Source organism: Cygnus atratus, chromosome 7, assembly GCF_013377495.2.
Source record: "Cygnus atratus isolate AKBS03 ecotype Queensland, Australia chromosome 7, CAtr_DNAZoo_HiC_assembly, whole genome shotgun sequence".
Classification (NCBI taxonomy): Eukaryota; Metazoa; Chordata; class Aves; order Anseriformes; family Anatidae; genus Cygnus; species Cygnus atratus.
The window spans coordinates 19,762,246-19,788,174 of NC_066368.1; the positions used below are offsets into that span (position 1 = coordinate 19,762,246).

The 25,929-nt window shown below is 41.6% G+C and overlaps 1 protein-coding gene across 7 annotated transcripts in view; it reads left to right on the top strand.

The window, feature by feature from the left end:
* The first annotated feature begins 218 nt into the window (after nucleotides 1–218).
* Nucleotides 219–25,929, top strand: part of LOC118261696 (WASH complex subunit 2A) — a 34,583-nt gene continuing 8,872 nt past the window's right edge. For 2 of the 7 annotated variants that reach the window (XM_035536791.2, XM_035537128.2), the window contains exons 1-26: nucleotides 219–316; nucleotides 438–554; nucleotides 699–863; nucleotides 2,485–2,550; nucleotides 3,103–3,276; nucleotides 3,910–4,003; nucleotides 4,390–4,448; nucleotides 5,238–5,285; nucleotides 6,517–6,606; nucleotides 7,127–7,214; nucleotides 8,472–8,540; nucleotides 8,904–9,019; nucleotides 10,647–10,719; nucleotides 11,510–11,566; nucleotides 13,478–13,639; nucleotides 14,041–14,174; nucleotides 15,632–15,724; nucleotides 16,230–16,334; nucleotides 17,621–17,737; nucleotides 18,544–18,707; nucleotides 19,139–19,250; nucleotides 20,185–20,367; nucleotides 21,374–21,553; nucleotides 22,827–22,955; nucleotides 23,170–23,268; nucleotides 25,300–25,401. In XM_035536791.2, the coding sequence (XP_035392684.1) occupies nucleotides 438–554; nucleotides 699–863; nucleotides 2,485–2,550; nucleotides 3,103–3,276; nucleotides 3,910–4,003; nucleotides 4,390–4,448; nucleotides 5,238–5,285; nucleotides 6,517–6,606; nucleotides 7,127–7,214; nucleotides 8,472–8,540; nucleotides 8,904–9,019; nucleotides 10,647–10,719; nucleotides 11,510–11,566; nucleotides 13,478–13,639; nucleotides 14,041–14,174; nucleotides 15,632–15,724; nucleotides 16,230–16,334; nucleotides 17,621–17,737; nucleotides 18,544–18,707; nucleotides 19,139–19,250; nucleotides 20,185–20,367; nucleotides 21,374–21,553; nucleotides 22,827–22,955; nucleotides 23,170–23,268; nucleotides 25,300–25,401 (2,796 nt within the window). In that variant the 5' untranslated portion in view covers nucleotides 219–316. Of the gene's footprint in view, nucleotides 317–437; nucleotides 555–698; nucleotides 864–2,484; nucleotides 2,551–3,102; nucleotides 3,277–3,909; nucleotides 4,004–4,389; nucleotides 4,449–5,237; nucleotides 5,286–6,516; nucleotides 6,607–7,126; nucleotides 7,215–8,471; nucleotides 8,541–8,903; nucleotides 9,020–10,646; nucleotides 10,720–11,509; nucleotides 11,567–13,477; nucleotides 13,640–14,040; nucleotides 14,175–15,631; nucleotides 15,725–16,229; nucleotides 16,335–17,620; nucleotides 17,738–18,543; nucleotides 18,708–19,138; nucleotides 19,251–20,184; nucleotides 20,368–21,367; nucleotides 21,554–22,826; nucleotides 22,956–23,169; nucleotides 23,269–25,299; nucleotides 25,402–25,929 lie in introns of all 7 variants that reach the window. The other 5 variants (XM_035536705.2, XM_035537050.2, XM_035536961.2 and 2 more) reach the window with 3 other exon arrangements.

Below are 25,929 nucleotides of genomic sequence, written 5' to 3' on the forward strand. Positions count from 1 at the left end.
GGCTGAAGGTTTGAGCCAGCTTAGCGATGGTATCTTATTACAGAACCGGCACTGAGGAGGGCGGCGTGTGCCCGGAGGGCTGGTTGTTCCCCTCAGCCACGCACGCACCGAGGCCTGCGGCCCGCCTGTTGCCGCCTGCCCCGCACCCTGCTCCCGCGGCGCCGCCGCGCCCCCTGCCGCCCCGGCCCGGCCTCACGCAGGCCTCGCCCCGCTGGGGCGGAGGCTTCGGGGCGGGCCGTGCCGGGCCGGGCCTCACATGACCGCGCTCAGCTGACTGCGGCGCCCGGGGTGCGGCGCGGCCCGGCCCGTGGTCACGGTGAGCGGCGGGGAGGGTGGAAGTGGCGGCCCCGGCCCCGGCCCCGGCCCCGGCCCCGGCCCCGGCCCCGGCCCCGGCCCCTCGCCCATCTGCCCCTCGCCTCACGGCCCTTCTCCCGCAGATGATGAACGGGGCGCGGGACGATGCGGCGGAGCCGGCGCCGGTGTGGGAGCGGCCCTGGTCGCTGGAGGAGATCCGTAAGGGCAGCCAGAGCTGGTCCTTGGCCTCGGACGCCGGGGTGAGCAGCGGGACCGGGGGACGGGGATGGAGAGGGCCGGGACCTAGGCGTGTGCGTGGCGGTGAGGGCGCGATCGCAGCCGGCTGTGGCGCAGGGGGGCAGAAGGAGCTGCCCCCGAGCGCTTCCTTCCCCTGTCCACAACAGCTGCTGCGTTTTCTGCAAGAGTTCTCCCAGCAAACCATTTCCAGGACGCACGAGATCAAGAAGCAAGTGGACGGGCTGATCAGTGAAACAAAAGCCGCGGACTGCCGCCTCCACAATGTCTTCAACGACTTTCTCATGTTGTCCAACACGCAGTTCATAGAGAACGTGAGTATATTGGTGTGTGGTGTCAAGCTTGTGCTTCAAACCCTGGCGTGTCCACGCGCTATAACTGGTAAAAATGCTTTCACTTCGTGGCAAGTGTTGGTTTAGAGACGCAGTTGCTTATAAACACTTTATTTTAAAAGGTCTTCCAAATCTTTCGTGAGTGATGCACAGTCCAAGATGTGCAGATTCCCTTTTGCCTCTTCTGAGTTACTTACCTCCTTGTTTATGTGTGATGTGGCGATCGGGATTTCCTTTCCAGGATTGTGAGTGAGTTGGGATCTCTGGGGTGCCTTGGCACATCTTTACAGGTAGCATGAATGTAGCACTTGGTTGTCTAAATATAAAGAATGCTGTACAGTGCTGTAAGCTTGCTCAGTGCTGTTACACAAACTGCTTTTAATGTAAAATTAAAGGTGCTAGTCTGCAGGTGGTTGTCTATTATATTTGGTCAGGAAGAGCTGCCTGTTAGTGAATCGTACTGTTTTGTGAATGTTGCGACTTTGGAAAGGTCACAAGAAAGATGTGAAAGCCCCTTATGATACTGTATTGCTAATAGCAAATGTGTAATTAAGATGTAGAGCTTTAATAGTTTTACACATTTGTGGGTTTTGTTTTTTTCCCTAGCACTGGCCTTTATCAAGTATTTTGTTTTGATCAGCATTCCTCGCAGGCCACATGTATCGCCTCTGAAGCCATGATGCCATTATTGGAAAGATGCTGGCAGAGGACAAGGCAACGAAAACCTGGGTTTCTGCTGTGGGTGTTGCTTTTTTTTTTTTTTTTTCCTCAGTACAGCAGTGTCTTTACTGGCCTGCCTTTGCTGTTCAGCTTAACGATTTTGCTGAGAACAGTTTGTACCAAATGTCTTAAGTCTTGGGTACTTCGAAACGTTTGTGCCCAAATTTAAGCCCACAGAAATGGGTCCTCACTTCTAGTTCTCAATTTAGCAATAGAAAGAGCCCTGTCTCTTCCAAGGGGATAACTTTCATCTGTGCTTGAGAGATTTGGATTCAAGTTTGCAGATTCAAGGAGTGCTCTTTATTTCCCTGTGTCTCCTTGTAGCTGTTCCTACAATAGAATACCAAAAGTACTGGATGGAGGGATCATCAGAACAAACTGAAATCTGAGGGAGGATGTGACCCTTCTCTGTAAGAACAAGAGAAGGATATATAGAAAAGAGGGGGAAAAGCTGCTAGATGACAAAACCTGACACATCATAAGTAAATCTAGGCTTGATTTTGAAGGCTTCTAGAACAGCTTAATAATAGAGGGTTAAATAGTATTATGTGTATTTTATTTTAAACATATTTAGGTCAATCTGTGAATGGAATTAAATGGCCAGCTTGTCTTCTACTGCGGTGACATTTGCAGTCTTGAGTCACCTCAATTGGCTTGAGAGGCTGCATGATAGGAACTTGATAATGACTGCAATGCATGAAGGAGGCTATGAAGATGCCTGGCATCATCTATGTTTTGTTCTGTTTTTTAATATTTCATGAATTAATATATAGTTTAATCATACATTAACAGTGTATTTTTTGTTGTTGTTGGCAGTCCTCATGATTTAGCCCTTGCAGCAGTATGTTGTTCTTACTTGAGTTATTTGTGCTTGAATTTTTAGCGAGTATATGATGAAGAAGTGGAAGAGCCGATTCCCAAAGCTGATGTTGGAGACAAAACAGAGCAGGTAGTTACCTTAAGCTTCCATGAGTATTTACTTCCATGAGCTTACAAATCAAACTGTTTCCGTTCTCCTTTGAAGTCTTTCTACTTTATAAGCTTATGTCATTCAAACATAACATTGAAAAGTAGTATTGAAGCTTATGATAACCTGTTAGAGCCTCCCCAAACTCAATATTGTAATCTAGTAGACAAGACTTGTGTTGATTTTTCAACAGCTATGCGTATTTTTTCAGCAAGAGAATTGAGGCCTCAGGCCTTATTGGATTCAGAGGTAGTGAATTAAGGAAGCAGAATCTGACTACAATTCCCAGGGATAAAAACTCAGAGCTTTTTTATATATTTTATAGTTTTGGTGTATTATACCACAAAGGTTCCTTTGATGAGCTGGAAGCACAAATAGGATAGTGCTGTGCTGGTAGGGATGTTTAGAACATCTCTGTTCACCGCGTTGATAAAGGTGAATTAAGGAAAAAAAGTTAAATTTTCTCATGCATGTTGCGGTGAGATTGAGTCTAGAATAAAATGCAATGGCAATGTGTTTTTTTTCTTGTTGAAGGAAAGGACACGTGAACAGAAAGAAGCTGATCTGATCCCCAAAATCCAAGAAGCAGTGAATTATGGGTTGCAAGTACTAGACAGTGCTTTTGAACAGCTAGACATCAAAGCAGGCAACTCTGACTCTGAAGAGGAAGAAAGTAATGAAAGGGTGGAACTGATACTTGAGCCAAAGGTAGAGAGACATGTTCTTGCTGGGAGCATTGTGTTTGTGTTTCGTTTTGTTGGATTTGCTCTTCACTTCTGCAAGCACTGTCACTGTGTTGGTTAAAAATTGATGTTCTTTATCTAAAAAGAGGATTTGGTGACTATATCTAAAGCAGAGATGCTCCTTGCTGAGCTATTTTCTTGTGTAGCCTGCTTGTCTTGCAGTTGGGCTTATCATTAAGGAATGGCGCCCCTTAAGGGATTAGTTCAGTGGTAGTGAACTTGGAAATGGAAGTCTGAGTTCTGGGTGGAAGGGCACCTTTAAATGTCATGCTTTTTAGGTACAAACGGTATCTTCATAGTCAGTTTTTACTGTACCAGTAATGAAGAACCCTAGATGTAGGAATTGCAAGGATGTTTTTATGTTATTATGACATCTAGAAAATGTGCTGGGACCACGCAAATAGAAGTAGCCCATGTTCTTTGACAGTGTTGAAAGGAATAAATCTCAGTTGGCCCACCCCACTTGAAGTGTATGTCTGCTGGGATTCACATGAAACTAGTTTGTATCTTCCTTGCCTTAAAATAAGGGTTGTAGGGCTCATTAGCAACGTAGAGCTGTTCCTAGATGTCAGAAAGACTTCATGTTGTCTCTTTCTAGGATCTCTATATTGACAGGCCTTTACCTTACTTGATTGGCTCTCAGCAGTTCATGGAACAAGATGATGTTGGCCTTGGAGATCTGACTAGTGAAGGTATGTGCTAGCATGACCTTTTATTTCTATGGGAGTAACTAGCTCCTAATTTGAGACTTTGGTCTTAATTGTAATAGCTTGTGTGATACTACGTAGTGGTTTTGCACGTTTAGTTGCATACTGCAGTTAGCTGGGGAAACGTGCACTATGCTGTAACAACCAGCTTTCCAAATATGAGTTGTCAGTACTTCGTGCTCTGTGTATTGGAAACACAAAATGCTAGAATTTCAGCAGACTACAAAGCACTTTCAAACCATTCTTTTTTACCTGATATTTAGTTCTCATCACAAAGCCTTTAAAGTTGCAGTAGGTATGTCTGCTGACCAGCAAGCTGTGTGTGAAGATGTCATGCCTGATCTTAACTTTTCTATTTTCATTTAAAATAGAAGGTTCGGTAGATAGTGATCGTGGAAGTGTGATTGACAGCGAAGAAAAGGATGAAGAGGTAAGCAACAGAGTACTAGCTACTTTGCATAAGTATTCGTGAGTTTTTGTTTACCTGCAAGGCCATTACCTACCTTGGTTTTCCATGTGTGGTATCAAGACAGTATTGCAATGTACGCTCTCTGTGTCAGTTGTGAATGTATTTTTCTGTTACTGTTCTTACACTATAATTTCCTCCGCAGCCTTTCAGAAGAGTGGTAAAGTGGTGTTGGCTCTAACTGCTGTTATAGTAGAATATTTCAGACTGAAATTTTTTATTCCAGTTTAGTCTCACATTGTGAAGCAAAATCAGCTTGAAGCTTTTGCAATGAACAATTGAATTGATGGAGGGCAAATTTGTTGTAAGTTACAGTGACAAAGAATGGAATGGAAACTAACAGGAATAAATTTAAACAGGTTTCAATGATGTACCTCCAGGCTTTGCCTTATGAATCCACTGCATTGAAATAACAATTTCTGATATTTTGTCTGCCTTAGCTGGAATGTCTCTGGTTTATGGCTGTGTTGTAGAAGCACTCCCTTTTTCCTTAGGAATTTGGTTTTGGTATCCTTGTTCAATTAAAGTTTAATCCCTTTTGAGTCACTGAAATGGAGCTTGCTTTCTTTGCTAACTCAGTGATGCTTTACTGAGCTCCTTTCATGAAGATGGTCAGTGGTGGGCAAACAATCATGTGTTTGCAGTGAGGAGATGTGAATACCCAAACCTAAGCAAGTCTGGACTTTGAGCCCTATCCCTTAGCCACTGAATGAAACAGTGTGTGATGCTTGTCTTTGGTCTCTTATGTTCCAGGAATCAGATGATGAATTTGGAAACCCTAGTGAAGATGACCAAAAGACGGTACGGTTATACACCTTGGTACCACCTGAAAGACTTTCTGCTTGAGACAGAGTGAGAATGTAATAAAGAGGAAGGAGATCAGAGCTCTAGACAGTTAACTATTAAAAGCCTTATTTAAGCCTGGTTTGTATAACTTTGTATGGGTAGGTTGTCCTGACTAGGTGGCACTGTATTGTGCAATTGAACCTCTACTGGGGTTAAAGACATGCTTGCAAGCCGTCATTAGATGAAAAGCATATGTGCAATAGCATTGCCTGATGTGTGTTTTCCTCAGCAATAACTTCAGAGCCAAGAGAGTTGAAAGAATCAACCCTAGGAGAGCTAGGTTCCTGAGGGATTATTGTGTCTGATCAAAGTTCTAAACTTGCAAAGCAGGAAGTAAGGAACAATGCAGTCTGGGTATGACATGAAATCAAAGATAAGAACAGCATGAAACATTTGGAAAGTGTGACTATTTGGGTAAAAAATGAAAAGAGAAAAACGCTTAGGTTTAGAAATTCAAGCCTGACTTCAACTGTTGGTGCTAGGGGAAGGAATCTTACCCATGTTAAATGTATCAGTGAAAAAGGGACTTTTAGTGGGGACCCTCTGGCTGAGAAGATGAGGGCCAAAAGAACAGTGTTTCAAAAAGCAACCCTTTTTTAAAATTGTTAAAGCAAAGTTACAAAAGCACTCAGATGTTAGTTATGTGAAGTTGTATTGGTCTTCATAGGGTAACTTTGTATGCATGATGTATTTTAAGTACTTAGTAACTTAGTACTATATTTTAAGATACTGCTATCTACATTTGGAATAGCTCAAAATGGCAAAATTTTGTAGTAGCTAATCTCAGCGTTCCAGAAATAAGGCATAATTACTAGGTCTTTGGTGGAGAGCAGTTAGTAAACTAAGGGAAATTGGGCAGGTAAAGCAGTTCAGGCTTGTGTATGGTAGCAGTACGCTCCTTGTGAGGCCAGCCTTATTGTCCTCAGTTGCCCCTGATCCAGAAATGTTTGGTGATGCACCATAGAGGTGTACTAGAGAATACAGCAAGTTACTTGCAGCTAGAGGCACTCTGTTCGTACCTCTAAAAAGTTGTGCAGTACCTCAAACTGGCTGAATGTTTCCATCCTTTCAGTAAATCTGCTTTGAATATTTTATCTAAGGAGGTGGATTTTTTTTTTTTTTTTTTGCTTATCCTTTTGTATGCCAACTTCAGGAGAACACAACAGGGTATTATTTTTTTTCTTAGAGGACAGCACAGATGAGTGATGAAGAAGATTATGATGGTGGTGATCTCTTTGACTCTGAAAAAGAGGAAGATGAGGATGGAGACATAGAGGTAAGCACAAGGACTGTAAGTAAATGTTGACTCTCTGTGGGGATAGATTTTTGACTTCCCTCATGAAAAATCTGAAAGGTGTGATTATAACAGTAACTCTTGGTTACATGAGATGGGATCCTGTGGAGAGGGCCTGTAAGAATCCTGTATGGTCTTTCAACATGATTGTTCCAGTTTTGCTTCTTTAAACTGGTGGAATCCTGCACCCTAAATTAGCATCAAAGCTGTCTTTAAATGTTGCATTTATGTGTGGTAAATGCTTCTTGCTGGTCATGTTCCCAAAATGAGATGATATTAAAAACTGTATTGTCGTGGAGGACTAGAAATGGCTTTTCCTTGATGCATGCATGATCTCCTAATTGCCTTCTTAATAGAAAGCTGCATTGCCTCTTATGAGTGCTTCAATCAAAGTGTAGATAGGAAATTGTACAACTGAGGCTGTAGAATACAATGCAACTGCATCAAACTGGTAACGGAACTGCATATAAGGAATATGCTGGTATTTTTCCCTACTCCTCAGAAAAAGAAAAGACCGACATCGTTTGCTGATGAGCTTGCAGCCCGAATCAAAGGAGAAGTACTGGTCAAAGAGGATGAAGACCGTTCGTGTAAGATAACTCTCAAGTTTTGATACATGATTGTGAAATAGTGGGAAACTCCTGAGAGTGTTGGACAGGAAACTTTGTGTAACAATATCTGAAATTACACAGATCTATTTTTTGAGCATGTATTGGGTGAAAACCTGACAGGAGGAATTAAAGACACTATTATAATGGTTTTGTGCTCTGAGAAACTTTTTGGTCATTACTTATAGGAATGAACCAAAATCTACTGAGAGTTATAGTGGTAAACTTACTGCTTTTGGGTGAGACAGGTCATTCCCCAGGTGCATATATTATGGTACAGGTTTTCTCTCTAATCTGATTCTCTACCGGTATGCAAAACTGCGTGTTTGACCACATGTGCTTTCCCCCCTGCTTAAGATAGGTTTGTGGAAGCTGTGGTCTCTATAGGCATTTGGTCTCTATAGTCTTCCTTAAAGCTCTGCAGTGGAAAATCCCTCAAGCAACAGTTTGGTGTTTTCATGGGGTCTGGGTGCTTTTTATCTCCCCGTTTGTGGCTTAAATATGCTGTGTTTTCAGGAGCTTGTCCTTACAGCTGTTTTCAGTGATAGAATAAGTGCTACAGTTACTTCTGCTACAGTTTCAAATGGAGAGGTATCTCTCTAGTTATTCTTGCAGCAAAGCGGCAATTGAATATAGCTGAGTGAAACTGAGTTGTAGAGTGCTTGTGAGCCTGGTTTTGGCTTGTAATTTTGAGAGCATAAACAGACAAATACAAAATGTATTTGTTCTTACTTAGTTCAAATGATCTAGCTAGGATTTTGGATGATGGAGTACCAAAAACTATCAGATTAACCTCTTATTGAGTTACAGGCAAGTCTTCTGTTCATTGAAATAACCTTGTCGAGGGATGAGAGAGGGGATAAAACTTTCTGGATTGGTAACTGAATCAGGGCATAATGTATGTCTGGAGCCATTTGAGGTGCTCAAAGGTTCTGCACGCCCTGTGTGAGAGCTGTACCATCAGAAATGCTGCATTGCTCTCTGCCATCTCAGGTGACACTAGTCAGTGTGTGGGCAACCACGCTGAACCTATAGTGTCTGCCAGAATGATGCCATTATGATTTCAAATGTATATTTTAGAACCTGTACTTCATAGAATTGCTTCAGTGGGTTGATTTTATATATATGTGAAGAAACATAACTCAGCTTGATTATATTACTTTTTTAAGGTTCTTTTTACCATAGGTTGAGCACAGGTTACAAGTAACATTTCATTCATTTGAACTTTTCTTCTTAAAGCCCTGCCACCAGAGACCAAAACAAGGAAAACCCCAAAAGAGAAGAAGGAAGCTAGAGTTCCGTCGGATGGTAGAATTTCCTCTTCTTGTTTTTCAGTCACTGGCTGGATTGTAAGACACTGCTTTAGAAAATGTGATATCTGCTGTAGAAACTGGGTGGGATATCAGTGAACATCCTTCAGGGTGAGTGTGTACACAAATCTAGGTTGTGCTGTGTGTGCAAAACAGGACCAGAAATAGGCCTAGTGAGAGTTTCCCCTTAAATGGGGCATTGTGGAGGAACCACATACAACCTGATCCATCTACAGCAGCTTCTCTGTATGTATCATCTTTATAAGAGGGAGGGGCTGGAATTATACCAGTTTTTGTTTTGGCTGTCTCTTTATCCATTTCCTGAAATTAGGTCACAGCTCTTGGCTCTTGTGCTTTCTAGATGATGATGATGACATCTTCAAGCCTCCTAAGCTGACCGATGAAGACTTCACACCCTTTGGTTCTAGGGGTGGACTCTTCAGTGGTGGGACAGGTCTCTTTGATGATGATGATGAGGTGAGAATGCAAGAGAGGATAGAAACAGAGATGTGTGTGTGTCTTACAAAAAAAACACAATCCCAGAGCCCCATCTCTGGACAGCAGTGAGAAGAAACAACATTTTGTTGCTTGGTAACATTCAAGCATAATAGGACAGTGTTATCTTTCTAGTGGAGAAAGAAAATGACACAAGTACGATGCTTGTGTTCTCCTTGGCGCAAAGCCCTCTCTTCTGCAGTGGTGCTGATAGAAATTCAAATGTTGTCCTGGCATTACACTAGAGTGGTTCTGATTGCAGCAGAGTATGCTCAGTACCTCACTTCTGTCTGTGGAGGTAAACCAAACACCATACAGTTTGTTCATCTTAAAACAAAAGATGTATATTAAAATTAATAAGGTTTAAGAATCTTACAGTAAAGCTGTGTAAAATAAATTATTGCTTCTGATTCTATCGTGCAGCTGATACTGCTAACACTTCAGCTTTGTCCAAAATGGTAGGTAAATCACTGCATTTGCAGGGTGTTATATTTCTAGTTATAACTAGAGGAACAAAAGTTATGTTTTCCTTGGAGCCAAGGAGGCTATTGGATTGGAATTTGGGAGGAGACGTCATGTACAGCTGACTTCAAGCTTACCATGCTAATATGCTGGAATATATCCAACTACCGGGCTTTCTTTTTAAGTGGCAGCTGACAGCTTTAAAAAAAAATAATTTAAATCTGGTACTGTTAGCCAGCTTTACGTCAGTGCAAATTCAGATGAAGGTATCGTTAAACTCTGTTGCTTACTTATTATCAAGACTGTTTTCCTTATCCTGCTAGATAAAGGACAGCCAAGTAGAGTTGTCTGAGTGTTGTCTGCCCACATGTAAATATTATTTTTCTGTTAGCTGAAAAATGATCATCTAGGAAGGGTAACATATCTTCATTTACCTTATATAATGGAGGAGGCCTCACTGAACCAGAAGGCAGATACAGGTTTCTTCTGGGTTTGGATGTACTAAAAATGGGTTTGTTTCAGTTTAGCTGCTGTTCTGTGTGCTGTAAGAGTTTGCTCCCCTGGGTTGTGAGGAGAAGGGGAGTGACCTGTGACGTGTGCTGTTCCTCAAAGACTCTTGTGCTAGGGTCTTGCAATGCTCTTGAGCTATAACGTATATATCTGCACCAAATTAGTGTTTTGGAGACTCATTGGCAACAATATAAATCATTCATCTTATGCACATGAAATTCAGAAGTATTTTTATGTGTGTCCTGACCTGAATTCTTCCTTTAGACCTTACTGTATAAGCCTTAATGGGAAAGCTTGGAGGAGTGTAACCAGGATCTAAACAGCTGTAGTTTAATTAGTGTAAGCCCTTGAAGAGGTGCAAATGAAAGTTCATTCTTTCTCTTTGGTAAACAGGCTGATAGTCAGAGTGAATTGTAGTGTAAATTAAACTTTAGAAGGCAGAAAGCTACCTTTCTGAATGTCTGTGCTCAGGTTAACTCTTGAGTAGCTAGGTTTAAGTCTGTATGTGCAGACATACCTTTGGGAAGGGAGTGGTGGTTACCTCTGTCTTGGCTCAGAAGTGGATATTCTGCGTGGAAAAGTTGACATCTGTCTTCTACAACAGACAAATTCACCACTCATTTTTGTCTATTACTAGAGTGATCTTTTTGCTGAGGTACCACAAGGAGAAGAATCAAAAGAGCAAGAGGAGCAAGTCCTGATAAATGAAGGTAAGAACCAACTCTGTAGTCCTGTCTATGCTGGGATTTATCACAGCTAGCGGGTAGTGTTTTGTTCTTTCTGAACTGGAAAGTCTGAAGTAGCAATTGTTGGCAGCTCTCTTGCCCAATCTTAATAGAGAACAGCTGTATTTTCTTTGAATTTTACATGTTTGTTCACTGCGATCGTTTACACACCCCTGTTCTCCTGGAGCTAAAAATGAGGTCTTTGCTGGTGTTGGCAGAACTCACTGCATACAACGGGTTCTTGCTGCTGAAGAGTACTTTGCAGTGTCCAGTGGTGGGTTTGAGTGGGGTCAGGATTGATCCTCACAGACTGATGAACATTTAAGTTTCACATTAGCTATATAGCCAGGCTCTTCAGGAATTTGATGAGCATGCATTCTGTACTGCAGCAGGTTTTGTTGAAGCATTGTATTTGTTGAATTTTCATACGTAGCTTTGGAGACTAAGCCATTTTGGTTTAGGCACGTTGTGTTGAAGTGGTTTCAAATGTGTGAATGTCAACCCTTGTAAATAATTCTGTGTGTAGATGTATGCCATATTTGTAAGCTTCAGTTTCATAGGCAAGTTTCAATGGACCACAAAAAGCTAGACTGTTCTTATACATATCCGCAAAAAGAAAGCGGTTCAAAGAGAAATGTCTAAAGACTTCTGGGCTGTTGAGCAAAAACTGAAGCTCAGACGACTTCTCGGATTCCTATTTCTTTGGTAGAGTTCTAAAGGCTTTGACAGTGTAAAGCAAGTGCATCCATTTGTATTGTACTTCCTATGATTTCAGCATCCTCTACAAAGTCCTTAAAGAAAGTTCCTGCAGGTGCAGTGTCTCTGTTCCCAGGTATGACCCATTCAATAGCAAATTGCTTCATGCACAAAATGCTCTTTTCTTTAAACCATACTAGGGAGCTTTTAAAGAAGAAAGCTCTGAAAATACAGCAACACTGCATTGCTTGATCATGTGCTTAATGACAAATACAGGCGCTTCTACCATGCTAAGCCTAACTTGCAGCATGCTTTGTTTAATCAAGATTCTGTAGGAGCTCTGAAGGTAGGTGTCAGTGATGGGAGATAACTCTGGAAGCTGACAGCTGCTGCTCTGCTAGCTTACTCGTAAGGATGTGCGTTACTTTAACTAGTAATATGCTGTTTAAATCTGCAGTACACGGTTACACCTTCCCTCTATACTCTGTGAAGGAAAAGCATTTTGATTTTTCAGACTTGCTCATATTCCCTGAGATTAGCAGAAGGACAGTTTAAACACAGCATTCAAGTTCCTCTTTTTGTGACACAAGTAAATAAAACCACTCATTTTTCTTCAGTTTTGATTATGAGGATCGACATACATGGAGAAGGAGCAGATCTGTAGCTCAGAGCTTTCCAAAACCAACCAACCAAACAAAAAACAACAGAAAAACAACAACAAAAGGCTAAGATGCGTGTTGCATATACAACTTCAATCTTAGCCATGAAAAGAAACATGTCCTCAGTCTTTCTGAATCGACTGAGTTACAGTAATTTCTGTCTCTGTGCAGAGTCTTTGCCTGAGTTACCTCAGCTTTAAGTTTTGCCCGTTACTAAGAAAGGCCTCGTTTAATATAACAACTTCAGCTAACTGAGCCCTCAGCACACTTTAGAGTAGGAAATATACAAATACAGCCTTTTTACTCCAAGATCAAAGGTACAAGCACTGGTCATTCTACGTAATTGTAAGACTTGATAGCCAAGCTCAAAACAGCAAATAGCAATTTTCTTTATCCTTTGTTCTTTCTTGGAGGTACTATTGCATAAGCAGTGAATTTGCCATCATTCTAATCGTGTTCTGTTCATTAAGTTGTATGCAGCATTTATTCAAAGTGTTCTGTTGCATCTTTTCAGTACCTTGTAGACAGGCTAAAGTCACCAGCTCATTTGCTCTTCAAAATCACTTCATGAACATACTCCCAGCGAACAGCCCGTTTAGGAACAGGAGAATGTATAATAACTACCTAAACAAGTTCTCTGACTGTATTCCTGTAAATCCCGTGGCACTTTCTAATTGTGATTTATTTTTTTTAAATGATGAACTGCTGCTGTGATTCTAAATTCATGCAATCAGCAGAGTTTTAACCAGATAGCAGTTCTACTGTTTTTAGCAGGCTTTCAGTTAGTCTCTTTTCTTCACTGTTTCCAAATACCTGTGTTTAAGGAGCAAAAAGATGGCTTAGAACCAGACTGCTTATTTTACCAGAAAGGCTAAAAGTGTTTGCAGACAGTTTACCTAAAGTATTCAGGGATCTTGGGACCAAACTCATCCTCATAGTGCAGTGATATTAGTGATTTTTGCATGACAAGATCTGCTCCTTAGGAGAGCTTAGTCATCTGCCCTCCCCTCTCCCCAGGTACCTTATCACTTCTATCTGTCCACTGTTTTGTAGCTTACTGGTTTGTAAAGTAGGATTCTGGTTTGGGAAGTCCATGCAGACAACAGAGTGGGACTGATGGGTTTGCTGCCTTTAACACAGGAGCTGACTGCTGTTTTAGGGGAGATGAGCAGGTGTTAGGAAGAAGTGTTTGCAGTGTGAGTGAGAGGCCGTCAGTCTGCGACTTGATTTTACCATGAAATTTCTAGTTAATGCTTTTTGATGAGACATTGTTGCAGGAACACATCAAAAGTTGCTGTGATGGAAACTATCAGCCTGGCTTCACTTAGAATGGAGTAGCTTTTCAGTAACTCTGGTAATGTGTGTTTTTTCTCCCATCTGACCTGCAGGAGGGAGTGATGTCTTCAGTTCCCCTGTAATTGTAGAAAAAAACAAGAAACCTGCAGCACGGAGCACAGAGAAATCTCCTAAACAGCCTGGGAAAGTTGTTCTGTTTGATGATGATGACGATGACTTCTTTGGGGGAGCAAGTAAAAAGCCTCCGGATCCAGGTATCTCTGTATGTGTGTGGTGGCAGGTTAAACATTAAGGGTCAGCAAAATTCAAACCGATAGGAACCCAGTGAGTTCAGTGCTCAGCTCCTGTGCTCACCACTACCTGTTAGCAGACTCTAGGCCTTTAGAGATGCCAAGCTAATGCAAAACACTGCATTCAGGAATTTAGAGGTGTCTGCTGACTCCAGCTCAATGCATGTTGACTGCATTGTCTGTTACTAGTGCTCTCAGGTAAATGATGTTTCATTTTGAGAGCATGCCTAGTTTTTTCTCAAGATCTCTGGAATTGGTCAGCTTTAAAAAGGGAGCATGGTATCTTTTACGACTGCTGTCTCCTCTTGTTCAATAGTGGTTGTTCTGTTCTATTCATTCCCTTTTTGTTTTGTCTCTTAATGCAGTCAAGTCTACAGCTGACCTATTTGATGATGATGATGAAGGTGACTTGTTCAAAGAAAAACCTGCCATTCCTCCTGTGGCTGCCAGCACAACTAAAGAAACAGAAAGTCACAGGGAGACAGTCACAGCAAAAAAGGTAATGGAACATAAATGGATCATATCCTCAAGGTTTGAGGAAAAAGTTATTACTGCAGCTGAAGTCATCTTTCCATGTAAAATGATATGGAAATGCCATGTTTGTGAGGCAGAACCGCATTCGTAGTCTTCTGTGACCAAACTGCTTCAGGTGTCCGTAAACGTATTTTGCTTCTCAAACTTGGGGTTTACTTAGGTTGTTTGCGGGGGGGACAATGATTAGAAGAATATTGTTAAAGCAGGACTGAAGTGAGAGCAAAATGAGAAGTGTCAGTTTAAGGACAAAACAACGACTGAAACAGTTTATGAAGTTCATGGCTGGAAAGAAGCCAGCTTGACTTAAGAACCTTTGGTGTCATGGTTCTGTGTAGAGATTGTGCTTGCACTTATACAGACCACAGATAGGAACTTTACTGGTAACCTGTTGCTTGTATATATTTTAGGATAGGAGTGTGGGTGTCACAGTTTTACTGAAGCACATACAAAACTTTGAGTGTTCAAAAAGCTGCTTTTCAGCTGAAAACTGTAAGTTGTAGAAAGCCTTAAATGCTGTCCTGAGGACACAAGTATGGAATTTTTGAGACCCTCCTAATGCACGCTCCACTTTCCTTTTCAGAGCAGTGTCTTGAGAAAAGCAGTAATGCTCTTTGTTTCTGTAACAAACTGTATGTGTTCACTGAATACATACTGACTGTCTAAGCAGTATACAAACTTAATGAGCTACAGGGACTCTTCTCCCCTCCGCACTGAGAAGCATACAGAGCTAGGTGTGTGTGATGCAAATTGCTGTAGGACTCTCTCCATACAGCCTTATAAAAAGCACTTGAGCACAAGGCCCAAGGCCAGCTTCTGTTTCTGGTGCACTGCAACAGTATCCGTGGTCAGTGGAGCAGCAGTGATGATGGGAGGTCATCCATAGCCATTGCTCAGATCTGGTAGCACTTAGCTTTCCTGGGGGAGAGCATGACAGCTGATTCAGCAGCACTGTCAGGAAGCGAAGTCTATTTTATCTTCCAGGCTTGCTGACAGTAGTGATTGGGTCTGGAATCATTCTGACTTTAATGGCAATATAGCTGGTAGCAGGCTTGGGCTGCACACTGCTAATACAGGAAATGATGATCGGCAGAAACTGCCCTCTTTCTTCACTAAATATGGCTTTAAAAAATAATTTTCCCTTTAGCCCACAATGGGGCCTGATATGAGTTGCTGCACACATTCTCTGCTGAGAAGTAAGGTGGTGGGAGAGGAGGCCTATGTCAAGATCTGCTTGTCGCCTTTGCATAGTTCTGGCTGGGGAAGAGCTGCTCACACAGCACGTAGGACTTGAGCTCGTGGATGGCAAGCTTGTGTCCCTTTGACTGCTGGGATGCTGCCCTGTAAAAAGGGACATATAGGGTGTCTGTCCTTACTGACCTTAAATGGGTACAGATGAAGTGTGTTTTTCTTTTTGTCTTAAAGAGTCAGCCGTCATCAGGTGATGACTTCAAGCCTTTATCTGAAGCACCTCAAAGGAAACAGAGGGGCCTCTTCTCTGATGAGGAGGATTCTGAAGTGAGTATCTCTTAAATCACTACAGAAATCCTTGGGATCTGGGTCACGCTAACTTCAGTTCACTGGTATCTGGGGGACGCCTTGTTTACCCATAAGGTTGAGGACATCCATGCGTCTGTTCCTGTCCTTTTTGAAAGTTCGTTCTTGCTCCAAGAGTGAAATCTGGCAGAATTTCTTCCCCAACACTAGAAACCTGAACTTGTGTGGTACAAACAGGCATAAATTAAAAGTCTGGTGGGGGATGAGGGGAGCAGCAAGTCATGAGCAAGAATCACGAAAGACTGCATGTGTTTAACCTTGTGTCCTGGACTTGCAGCTAGCAATTAATCTGCAAGGCTGAAGGAACTCCCTGTGGAGTTTCAGGTTGTTGGCACACCTGAAAAAGTCTTTCCTGACTTCACAGACATACTAAATTTTTTTTAAAGGAAGAGCATAAATGTCATTTTTAGAATTCTTAAGTCCATAGCATTGCTTTGCAAAGTGATGTTTCTTTGTTTTTGTGCAGGACTTGTTTTCATCAAGTAAAACTGTGAAGTCGAAAGCTCCGTCTCTCCCCACCAGCAAGTCCATGACAAAAACTCCACTCTCTTTGTTTGATGATGATGAAGAGGTAAGTGCCACTTCCTGATATCGCCAATGTGTGGGAATCCTCCTGCCCAGCCTTGCAAACGCAGCAGGAAATACTCAAGTGTTCAAAAATGCTAAATTTGGAGCACCAAATTGGTGGTCTTACATTGTGTAACAGTTCTGAGCATGTGGACAGCATCAGGGAGGAGAATTGAGCAGGTACTCTTGTGGGTTCTTAGTATTTTAGTCACTGCATGTCGTTTCTGGACCTAAACACTAAAGATACTGGCATGCTCATGTGGCTAAGGAGCACTGAGATATAGAACTGTTAAGAGCTTGGAGAAGCTGCTTTATACTGGCCTGTGGTAGCCAGCCACATGGGGACTTCTTGCTTCCTGTGTGTCGTGGCTGGTGATTTTTTTTTTTCTTTTCAGTATGTAAAAATTATGGTTGCTAGTGCAGAGATTGAGATGAGAGCACAGTTTCTGCAAGAAGCTTTTCAAATCTGGATTAGTGTGTGTTTTCCTTACCTTTTGTACCCTCTTCTCCCTCGCAAACGCTCTCCAGAGAGATTTCAACTCTGGACCTGCAGCCTTCATGGTGACTTAAGGTTATCGTATAGTTCTAACATGAGGCAAACAGGAGACCTGTTCAGAGCCATAAGACCAGGAATGTCTGTAAACTTGAGGTAACAGTCTCCTGTTCAGGAAGGGGCTGCTTGCAGCTCACCTCCTCTTTGACTAGAGGCTGTTCACAGAAGTAACTGGCAGGTTAATGAAACGTTTTCTAATGCACTGGAGTCTGAGGTGTCTGTCAGGAAGGTTGCATTATGGAACTGATGTTCAAGTTGAGTGGGGCAAAGCATAACAAAGTGTTACGTAATGAAGTCAACATCTGTTTTTGTATGTTCTGATATCTTTATAATAATCAGCATGCATATCTTCAGGTGAAAGTTGTGGTTCTTGCTCAGAGGTGGTGGTTCAGCTTGCCTATTGCCCACCCTTGTAGAATGGGATTCATTCTCCATATCACTGAATAGATGTAGAAACTGTGCCCCATTGTTTTTGCTGTTGTGCAGCACTATTGCTGTGTGGTGGTTTTTGGAGAACCTGTGGGCCAAAATCAGGCTGTGCACTTATGAGTTTCTGGCCTATCAAATGCTGTGTGCATGGAATTCCCTTAACTACAATGCTGTGACATGCTTGAGAAAGCCTGCAGAAAAGGTTCATGAAAAAGATGTTTCTTTCATCTGAGAAGTATGTGGCAACATGCTGACGACTTCTCAGTGAGCTTTCCATCATGGCTTTGTTTTTTAATATTTTTTTTAAGGATCTCTTTGGTGTGGTACCTGCCAAGAAGCAACAGGAAAAGCCTCTGGAAGAGAAAGCAAAACAGTCAGAGCCACTCAAGAAAGCTTCCAGCTTACTGTTCAGCAGTGATGAAGAGGTAGTGAAGAGTGAGATTTGGATGAAAGGGCTTACAAGGTTTTATTAATGAACAAAGCATAAAACTGTTAAGATAGGAACCACAGCCAGACTCTGCTTGTGTCCATGTGCCATGGCTACCTCATTCCTCTGACTTGTTTGCAGCCAAGGAAGCTGATTCTTGGCTCAGATTAACTCAGGATCTGGGTAACAGAAGTTATGTGGAAGAGATAATCGGAATTTTCAATGTAATTTATAGTAAGGCCAATAATAAATGGAGGAGGCTGCTGCCTGACTTAAAAATACTGAAAGAGGAAAAAGTGGGTTTGCTTTCACTTACTGACTTAATTTCTGTGAGGAAAGTTTAACAGTTCTAGATAGATTGGGTGGGTTTTTTTGTTTGTTTTGAAATGTGGGGATGGGAAAAATTAAACATAAATGACCAGCACTCTATTAGGAATAGATTAAGTGTAGTCCTAAAACTTAATTGAAAATCAGAGGCACTAAGTAACTAAAAAATTGTCTGGAAAGCCTCTGAATTTACTCACATGAATAGTATAACTGCAGTTTGCACCGATCTCACTTCTTGAGAGCAACTATAATAGTAAAGTGTGTACACTGTTGTGCTGGCAAATACCATGTGCCGAAAGGTGGCCGGGCCCTCTGCAAAGCCTGAACAATGTCAGTGGCTAACACAAAGGCAGGAAAGGAAACTGGTAGAGAGATACAAGGAGACTGCCAAGATGCTGAGCTGTTTCTGTTTGTAGAGAAGATGTGAAAGTGGCTTTGACAAAGACAAAAGAAACTTAAAGGTTCCTTATTTTTCAGGAACCCTGGAATGTCTCCAAGCCACCTAAGCTTCCTTCAGAAGACAACCGAAAAGAGGGACCTACAAAATCAGCTAGCACCATCAGTCAAGCTAAAGCTGTGAAGAAGACGAGCCTCTTTGAGGAAGAGGATGAGGAGGATTTATTTGCAATCACTAAAGAGAGGTGAAAATCCTTTGTGGGGAGATGGGAATGCTTTTTCAGAGCAATTCAGCACTGTCCTCAAAACCTGACGGAGTCAGGCATATTGAGTGTTGTCTCCTGTTAGTGTTGTTGAGGAGGAAGTAGAGATGCTTGAGTGGGCTGGGCTGGGCTCTTTCACCTCATTTATGTCTGTGATGGATTGTTTTCCTCCCTACCACTAAACTGGGCACCCCATTTCCCTGCCTTTGATACCTTTCCGACCTCTCTTGTCTTCACTCCTGCAGAAAGCTGTGCAGATGAGAGGGGTGGTGGTAGAATTGTTGATGTGTTGAGGAAGCATAGTCCTAGATCTGGGACCAGATCCTGCAAATGAAGTCATACTTAAACAGATGCAGTACATGGGCCCTGAAACTTTTGCATTGATCTTCAACTTTTCTCTTCCTCACCTGCAGCCAAAGAAAGCCACAGAAAGTATCGCTGCTATTTGAAGATGATGCTGTTAATGGAGAATCACTCTTCGGTTCCCAATCAACACTACTTCCTTCAGCTGCAAAGGCCACAGCGGTACCTTCTCTTTCTTTTAAACATAACACAGAACACTTGCATAGTGTTTTCATAGGATATCTTCCTTGATAGGTAATGTAAACCCAAATTGTTCTAGACAATAGTAGTTCTAGCAAACTTGGAAGGGGATCAGGGAAGACTGAATTCATACATGTAAAATTTCTAACATCAGCCTAAAAGAGATTTCAAAATTGTCTTGATCGTCAACCCTACACTTGTTTAATTTATGTTAAACGTGTGCATGTGTTAAGAGCTTTCAGCTGAAAGGTACCACTAACAGGAGCAGATGGCTTACTGCTGACTGCGAAGCTGGGATTTCATCCTTTGTGCCACCTTGGCCCAAGCTGACTGACCCTCTGTGGAGGACACTTATGCTGTCCTTTGTCTTGTGAGCTTAACCCATAGTGTGCTGTCTGTCTGGTTGTGCTTTGGAATTGTAACTAGGAATTGCAGAAGTTGAATTGAGCTGTATCTGTAGGACTCCCTGCACTTGTGTGCCCTCACTCCCCAGTTTTGCCTTTCTGGTTACCAGCAAAACAGTTGCCATAAACATAAGTATAATTCCAGACCTTGTCTTTTTCAGTTTGGGTTCAGTGTAGGCTTGGGAATAGAAAAAGAAACAGGCAAGCCATAGTCTGGCTGCTGGCAGTCTCAGGAACCAGTGCAGTAATTAAACAGGTTTCCCACAGCATCTACTCTAAGCTTGCAGCTGCTTCCTGGCACTCTTCATTCAGTCTTAAGAGCCTATAGTAATAGAAATCAAAAGTCACAAATCAGAAAGCCCCATGGGAAGAAAGTAGGAGGCATCAAGCATGTTGCCAGTGTCCACGTAGATCCCTGTAGATAACATACTGTGAGTCTGCTATCCCACAGCAGTAAGTACTTCCTGTATACCAAGCAATTTTGTGTCAGTGACATTCTCTTAATTTTGCAGGAGAAAGTAAAACCAGCACAAGCACCACCTTTGTTTGGTGACGAAGAAAAGGAGGAAAAGGGAGATCTGCCAGATAAGGCAAAGTCTAACCAGGTAGAAGATACGTTGTGGTCTTTAGAAGAGCCTGGAGCAGTTCCAGTGCGTAGAGGAACAGATGTTGCAGGGCAGCATACAAAGGAAAAAGTGAGCGATTTTCTTACATTAATATGAAGTTTGGCAAAGGTTCAGTTTAAAAATGTAGCGGCGCTGCTTTGGGACAGTTATTTTTCTGGATTGTGTCTGCTATTGCTAAAGAGAGAATAATTCAATCTTTCTATAGCAGAATCACTTGGTCAAACCAACAGTAAACTGATTACATGACATTTAAATTTGTTTTCCAGCTGGCATACGTGAGAGGTTTCTGTTTTGGGTTTGTTTCTTTCCACCTCCATACTGACCAGGGCAACCTTTATTCGCATTCGCAGAGCTCTCCTTTCAAAAAGCAGGCTATACTAACGCATAGGTTTTATAAAACTCAGTAACTTTATTGTTTGAGCATACTGTTTGGTGAATTATAAATGGTTTTGGTAGCTGTAGAAATGTGTCTCTCAGGATTGTGAGTTTCTTCTGGGCTGCATTGTTTACAAAATGAGATTTGAGTGCATTATTGGAGAAGCTTCAGCAGAACTTACTCGTGGGCGTTCTCCTACTGAGTGATTGTTGGAGAAATACCAGCTGATGGGTTTCCAGGGTGCTATTGTCACACTGTGTGTTTTCCTGATCACATTCAGTGTTCAGGTAGTGCTGCCCACTACAAGGGATCTCAGGTTGCATGAACTGGGTGCCTCATAGATAATGTAAAAACTGCTGTATGCGCCCTTGTGGAGCAGAGACAGCCTGACTTATAGATGGGGAGGAAACCTTATGCAGAAAGCTGCTTATCAACAGCACTGTGGTGTTAGGGTGCCAGGAGGAAGCCTTTGTTCCTTTCAGAGCCATAAAGCATGATCTTTATACTGAAATCTATCTTGATAATCTGCATATTGCTATTCTGTCTGCTTAGGAAAAATGAATTGAAATTAGTTGTCTGCTATGGTACCAGATTACAGAACTCTGACCACTGCTGGCATTTAAACAGTAAAGTTTAGTGGTTTTGGGGGGCAAACCTGAACTAAATAACAGCTTGATGTATTTATTTATTTTGGTGGAGCCTTTTGCAGCAACGTCCTTGGAGCCAGACAGCAATTCAGATTTGTTTGCAACATCACCACCAGCTCTGGAAAAAGATGTCAAGACCCAAGCTAAGAAAGTGTTAAGCTTGTTTGATGAGGAGGAAGAGGAGAGACTGGAAGATGATGGCACTAAAAATGCACAGAAAGAAATTGGTGTGGTGAGTCTAGAGACGTTCTTGAACGCAGAGAAATAATATTTCTGCCTCTATACCTCTTCTATTCTAGGCAGGGTTTTGTTTTTACCCTCCCTTCTCTGCAAGTCATGAAGTTCAATCTTTTTCAGATTTTAAACTTCCAAATTCTTGGATGAGAAATGATTCCTATTCTTCCCTATGATCCCGAATCCCTCAAAGCTTTTCTGGAAAGCATTCAGCAGTCAGCATCTAACATCCATGGAGTGATTAAGGTGCTGAAATGCATGATCATGCAAAAACCACAATAGATGATTTAGGAACCTTATCTTTTTAATAGGGAAATCTGAAAGGTGAGACTATTTTGAGTGCTTGTCTCAGTCTAGTATGTGTTTTGTGTATGGATGCTACTAGACCTATATCAGGTCTACGTGTGTCTAGGCATACACAGCATATCTAGCTCTCTAAAAAATTGACCTAGCTTTTGATGTGAAGTTGAAACTGATGCATGGAAAGGCTGAGAACGGAGCAGTAATAAAAAATGTAGAACAGGAAGAGCAGACCAAATATGATGTGCTGGAAACTGCTTAGATAGCAGCTTTACCAGTTGGCTTGCCGGATTATGGAGGGCTGATAAGGTGCTCCGTTTGACTGTCAGCCTTCCCTACCACTCAGCAGCGAAGTTGTAAGTACATATTTTTGCCAAAGGCAGGCATTATGTTATTTTCTTATTTATGGGGGTGCTTTTGCTTTAAAAGGAGGAGAATGGGAACGCTGTCAACAATAACAGCTTTACAGGACTTCATACTTTGTCTTTCTATTCCTTTTTTTTCCTTTTTTTTAATTAAAGGTAGCTCAGAAAAATAATTACCCAGATTCTCTTCTTTTCACTTCTGTCCTGCACCTTCGTCTGAACAATCCAAGGCATAAAAGTGTCTTGCTAAAATATAAACCTTCCTGTACGCTCACGATACCATAGTGAAAAACTTTTCTTCCTCCTAGGGACATGTAATGAGTAAGTAATAGAAGCTGGCTCTCAGGTCAGCAGACAGGTACATTTTGGTTAATGTCTTCTCATAAAAATGAACTGTTAATACATGTATGTACTTTGTAGGTTTTGCAAATTTAGTCAAAGTGAAAAATGCAACTGATAGTTAAAGTTGTATTTTTGTTACCAAGGCTGTAGTGTAGCCTTGGGTGAATTATAACCTGCCTTATTACTAGGCAAGTAAACCCATGAACTAGATGCCCTCCGTAAGGAGGGTTTTTTTCATTGTGTGGACCTTTCTCCTCCTCTCAGCCTTCCAAGAAAAGCACTCGTCCCAAAAGCACTGGGGTCTTTCAAGATGAAGAGCTTCTTTTCAGTCACAAACTTCAGAAGGACAATGATCCAGATGTCGACCTCTTTGCCAGCCCCAAGAAGTCAGTGGTGAGTTCAAAGCCCTCCTCTGAACCTTCTACTTAAAAATGGTCTTTGAAGTGTGCAACCTACGAATGTTGCTTGTTTGTACATAACTTAAAAGTCCCTGATCTCCAGGGATGGCCAAATGCCTAAAATCAGTTCAGGCATCACAGGCAGGAGGAGACATGCTTTTGATCAGTGACTCTTTTATTTATTTATTTTTTATCATCTCTCTCTTCAGTCTGCAAACCGTATCCTGAAACCATCATCTGGAGGTGGGCTTTTTGGGGATGATGATGATGAAGATGATCTCTTCAGTACTGCTAAAACAAACCCTCCGGTATCTGGTCCTCTACTATAAATGACTTTTCTAAAAGACTTTGGAAAGAAGTGTATAGAAGGGATTTTTTCCATATGTGTTCCCACAAGAAACGAAATGAATTAATCTTTTTTAAGAGAATAGAAATGGCTCATGTGACCCTGAAGACCTAAGGAACAAATAGATGCAGTAGATCTCCCAAAACTGGGATGTGAGGAGTGGATTATTTTCCTCTTTGCATGCCACTGGGATGGGCTTAGGTGTTAGAGAATACACCTGAGCAGAAATCGGAGTAGTGGAGTTACATTTGTATTTTATTCAGGGTCTGACTGGTTTAACAGGTAGGGAGATGGTAGAACTTCAGCTTACAGCTTCTCTGCTCCAAAGGGCAATGAGGTTCTTTAGGCTCAGCATGCTTTGTGGGAGAGCTAGCACAGATGGCTAGCCTCAAATCTGCCTTTCCAGGTTACAGATTGCCTACAGATACAGCTTCACAACCAAGCTGTGGAAAAGAGATTAAAAAATTACACTTCCTTCCCTGAGGCATTCACTATTTGTCTACCGCAATAAGAAGCAGCTTGAGCCACTTCTATAGTAATTCAGATGAACCTGTTTTAATTTGCACTGTAGTCGACTAGCTGTATAGTTACCCTTATAGATGGATAAGGGCTGTAACCTTATTCTGGTCTATCTTCCTGTGACCAGCTGCTACTTCAAGGTATAGCTACGCTTTCAACAAAAAATACTGAGATTAACATACTTGCATATCACTGAGAGGTCTCTTCGAGTAGACTTAATTTTTTTGTTAGTTTCTGACAGAGAGTTTAGATAGAACTAAGTGGTTTTACTAACTTTTTATAAAGGTAACAAAGGGAAACATCTGTTACTTCAAAATAACCTTTTAAATGGGAAAGAATAGACGTGATTATGTTTTTCTTTTCAATAGGCTTAACAGTTTGGATAACAAATCATGATTGAATATCTAGTGCAGGAACCACAGATCATTAGTACAGTGGCAGATTGTTGATCTTAAACTATAATTGCCTGGCAGCATTGTTCTGGGGAAAAAATAAGCTGACTTTCTTACCCTGAAGAATACAGACTGTAGAGAGCTCGTGTTCCTTTTTATCTTTACTATTTTGTCTAATAAGTGCAAAAACCCCCATTCAATAACTACTGCAAATGCCCTGGTTTTAGAAACAGGCCATTTACAGAACAAAACTAGATCTCTACCTCAAGACTTTACATCTTTCATCGTGTTTGTCTACCCAATGATATTCTAGTTCTTGCCAACTTGTAATATTAGCAACTGAAGTCTCACTTTCTTCCCTGTGATTCATGCATGACTGAGCCTTACTTGATAACTTTTGTTAAAGACTGCAGATTGGTTTAATTTAAGATAATGAATGTGTTAAAATGTTCTTGGTCACTGGATTGTTTTTAGAGTACAAGCAGCTGCAGTAATGAACTGGACTGCGTTACGGGTGGTTTGAGGTCAAAGTCCTAACATGCATTCTAAACTGCTACTCTAAATGTATTTACAGTTTAATTAAATGAAGCCAACTCTTACTTTAATCTATTTTCAGGTCGTTAGCTGGAAGTTAGGCTAGAAAACTGGCAATATTTCCTGGAAACTGTTTCTCTGAGGACTGTAGAAGGGGTGGTCTTAGCTAATTAGTGCTTGGCAGCTATGTACAGAGCCGATTTGCTTGAAACCATAAAAATAGTAGTGTTGCTTAGCTATCTTTGTACCTGTATTTTCCCCGCTGTCCTGTGTATGAGGACAGCATATGTATGCATTCAGAAGCTTATCCAAACTCACTTTATTTTTTAGTATAGACAACAAAGGCATGGGTAGGTTAAAAGTATGGTGGAGTGGAAGGCCCTTGCCATTGCAGACCAAAAAGCAATGCCTGTGCATTGCAGACTCAAAAGATGTTGGTAGTTTTCTTTGCAAATGGAACTGAGATCCTAAAAGCTTTGCTTACTTTGTTGTTCTGCTGACTGTGCTTTTTACCAATTCATGTGGTCTTGTGCTCTTAATGTTTTCAGAAAATAGTGGAGAAGAAAACAGTGAAAGCCAGTTCGAGCCCTCCCTTGGAAAATGCTTTAAGTGCCAAACAAGATGACGCTCTGAAGACAGTAACTACAGAGGCAAGTACTGAAATCTTGTGTCTTGAACAGTATGCGCAGGAAAAGGAGATGTTTTAAAGTCTCCTGAAAAGATCAAAACTAATGCCTGAATTCACTGGCTGCAAAGCTTCAGAAATGCAGTAATGCATGGCCATACTTATCTCTGCTTATCAACAGCAGCACTGTTGATAAGCAGAAATTTAAGTTAACTGCAAGAAGTTTAAATGCTGTTGATAGTATTTTGTTCTTTATCCACGTGTTTATGAGGGCAAAGTGCAAGGCAGTGAATAACTAAGTTTCAGATGCAGTTTGATACAAAAATGTGTAATTTGATCACTTGCTCATTCTTCGAATTGCCAGTGTCTGATGGAGTGAATGTTATCTTTAAAGTATAAGTAGGCTTTCTCAGATAGGAGATCATGGCACATAGCACAAATCTGTGGCTGTTGAGAATCTTTTCTTGGAGGCTTTATGAGGAGCAAACAAGACTCCTACTCCTGTTCTTAATCTTGCAGAAACAGCATATCACAGAGAGGCAGTCTGGATCTG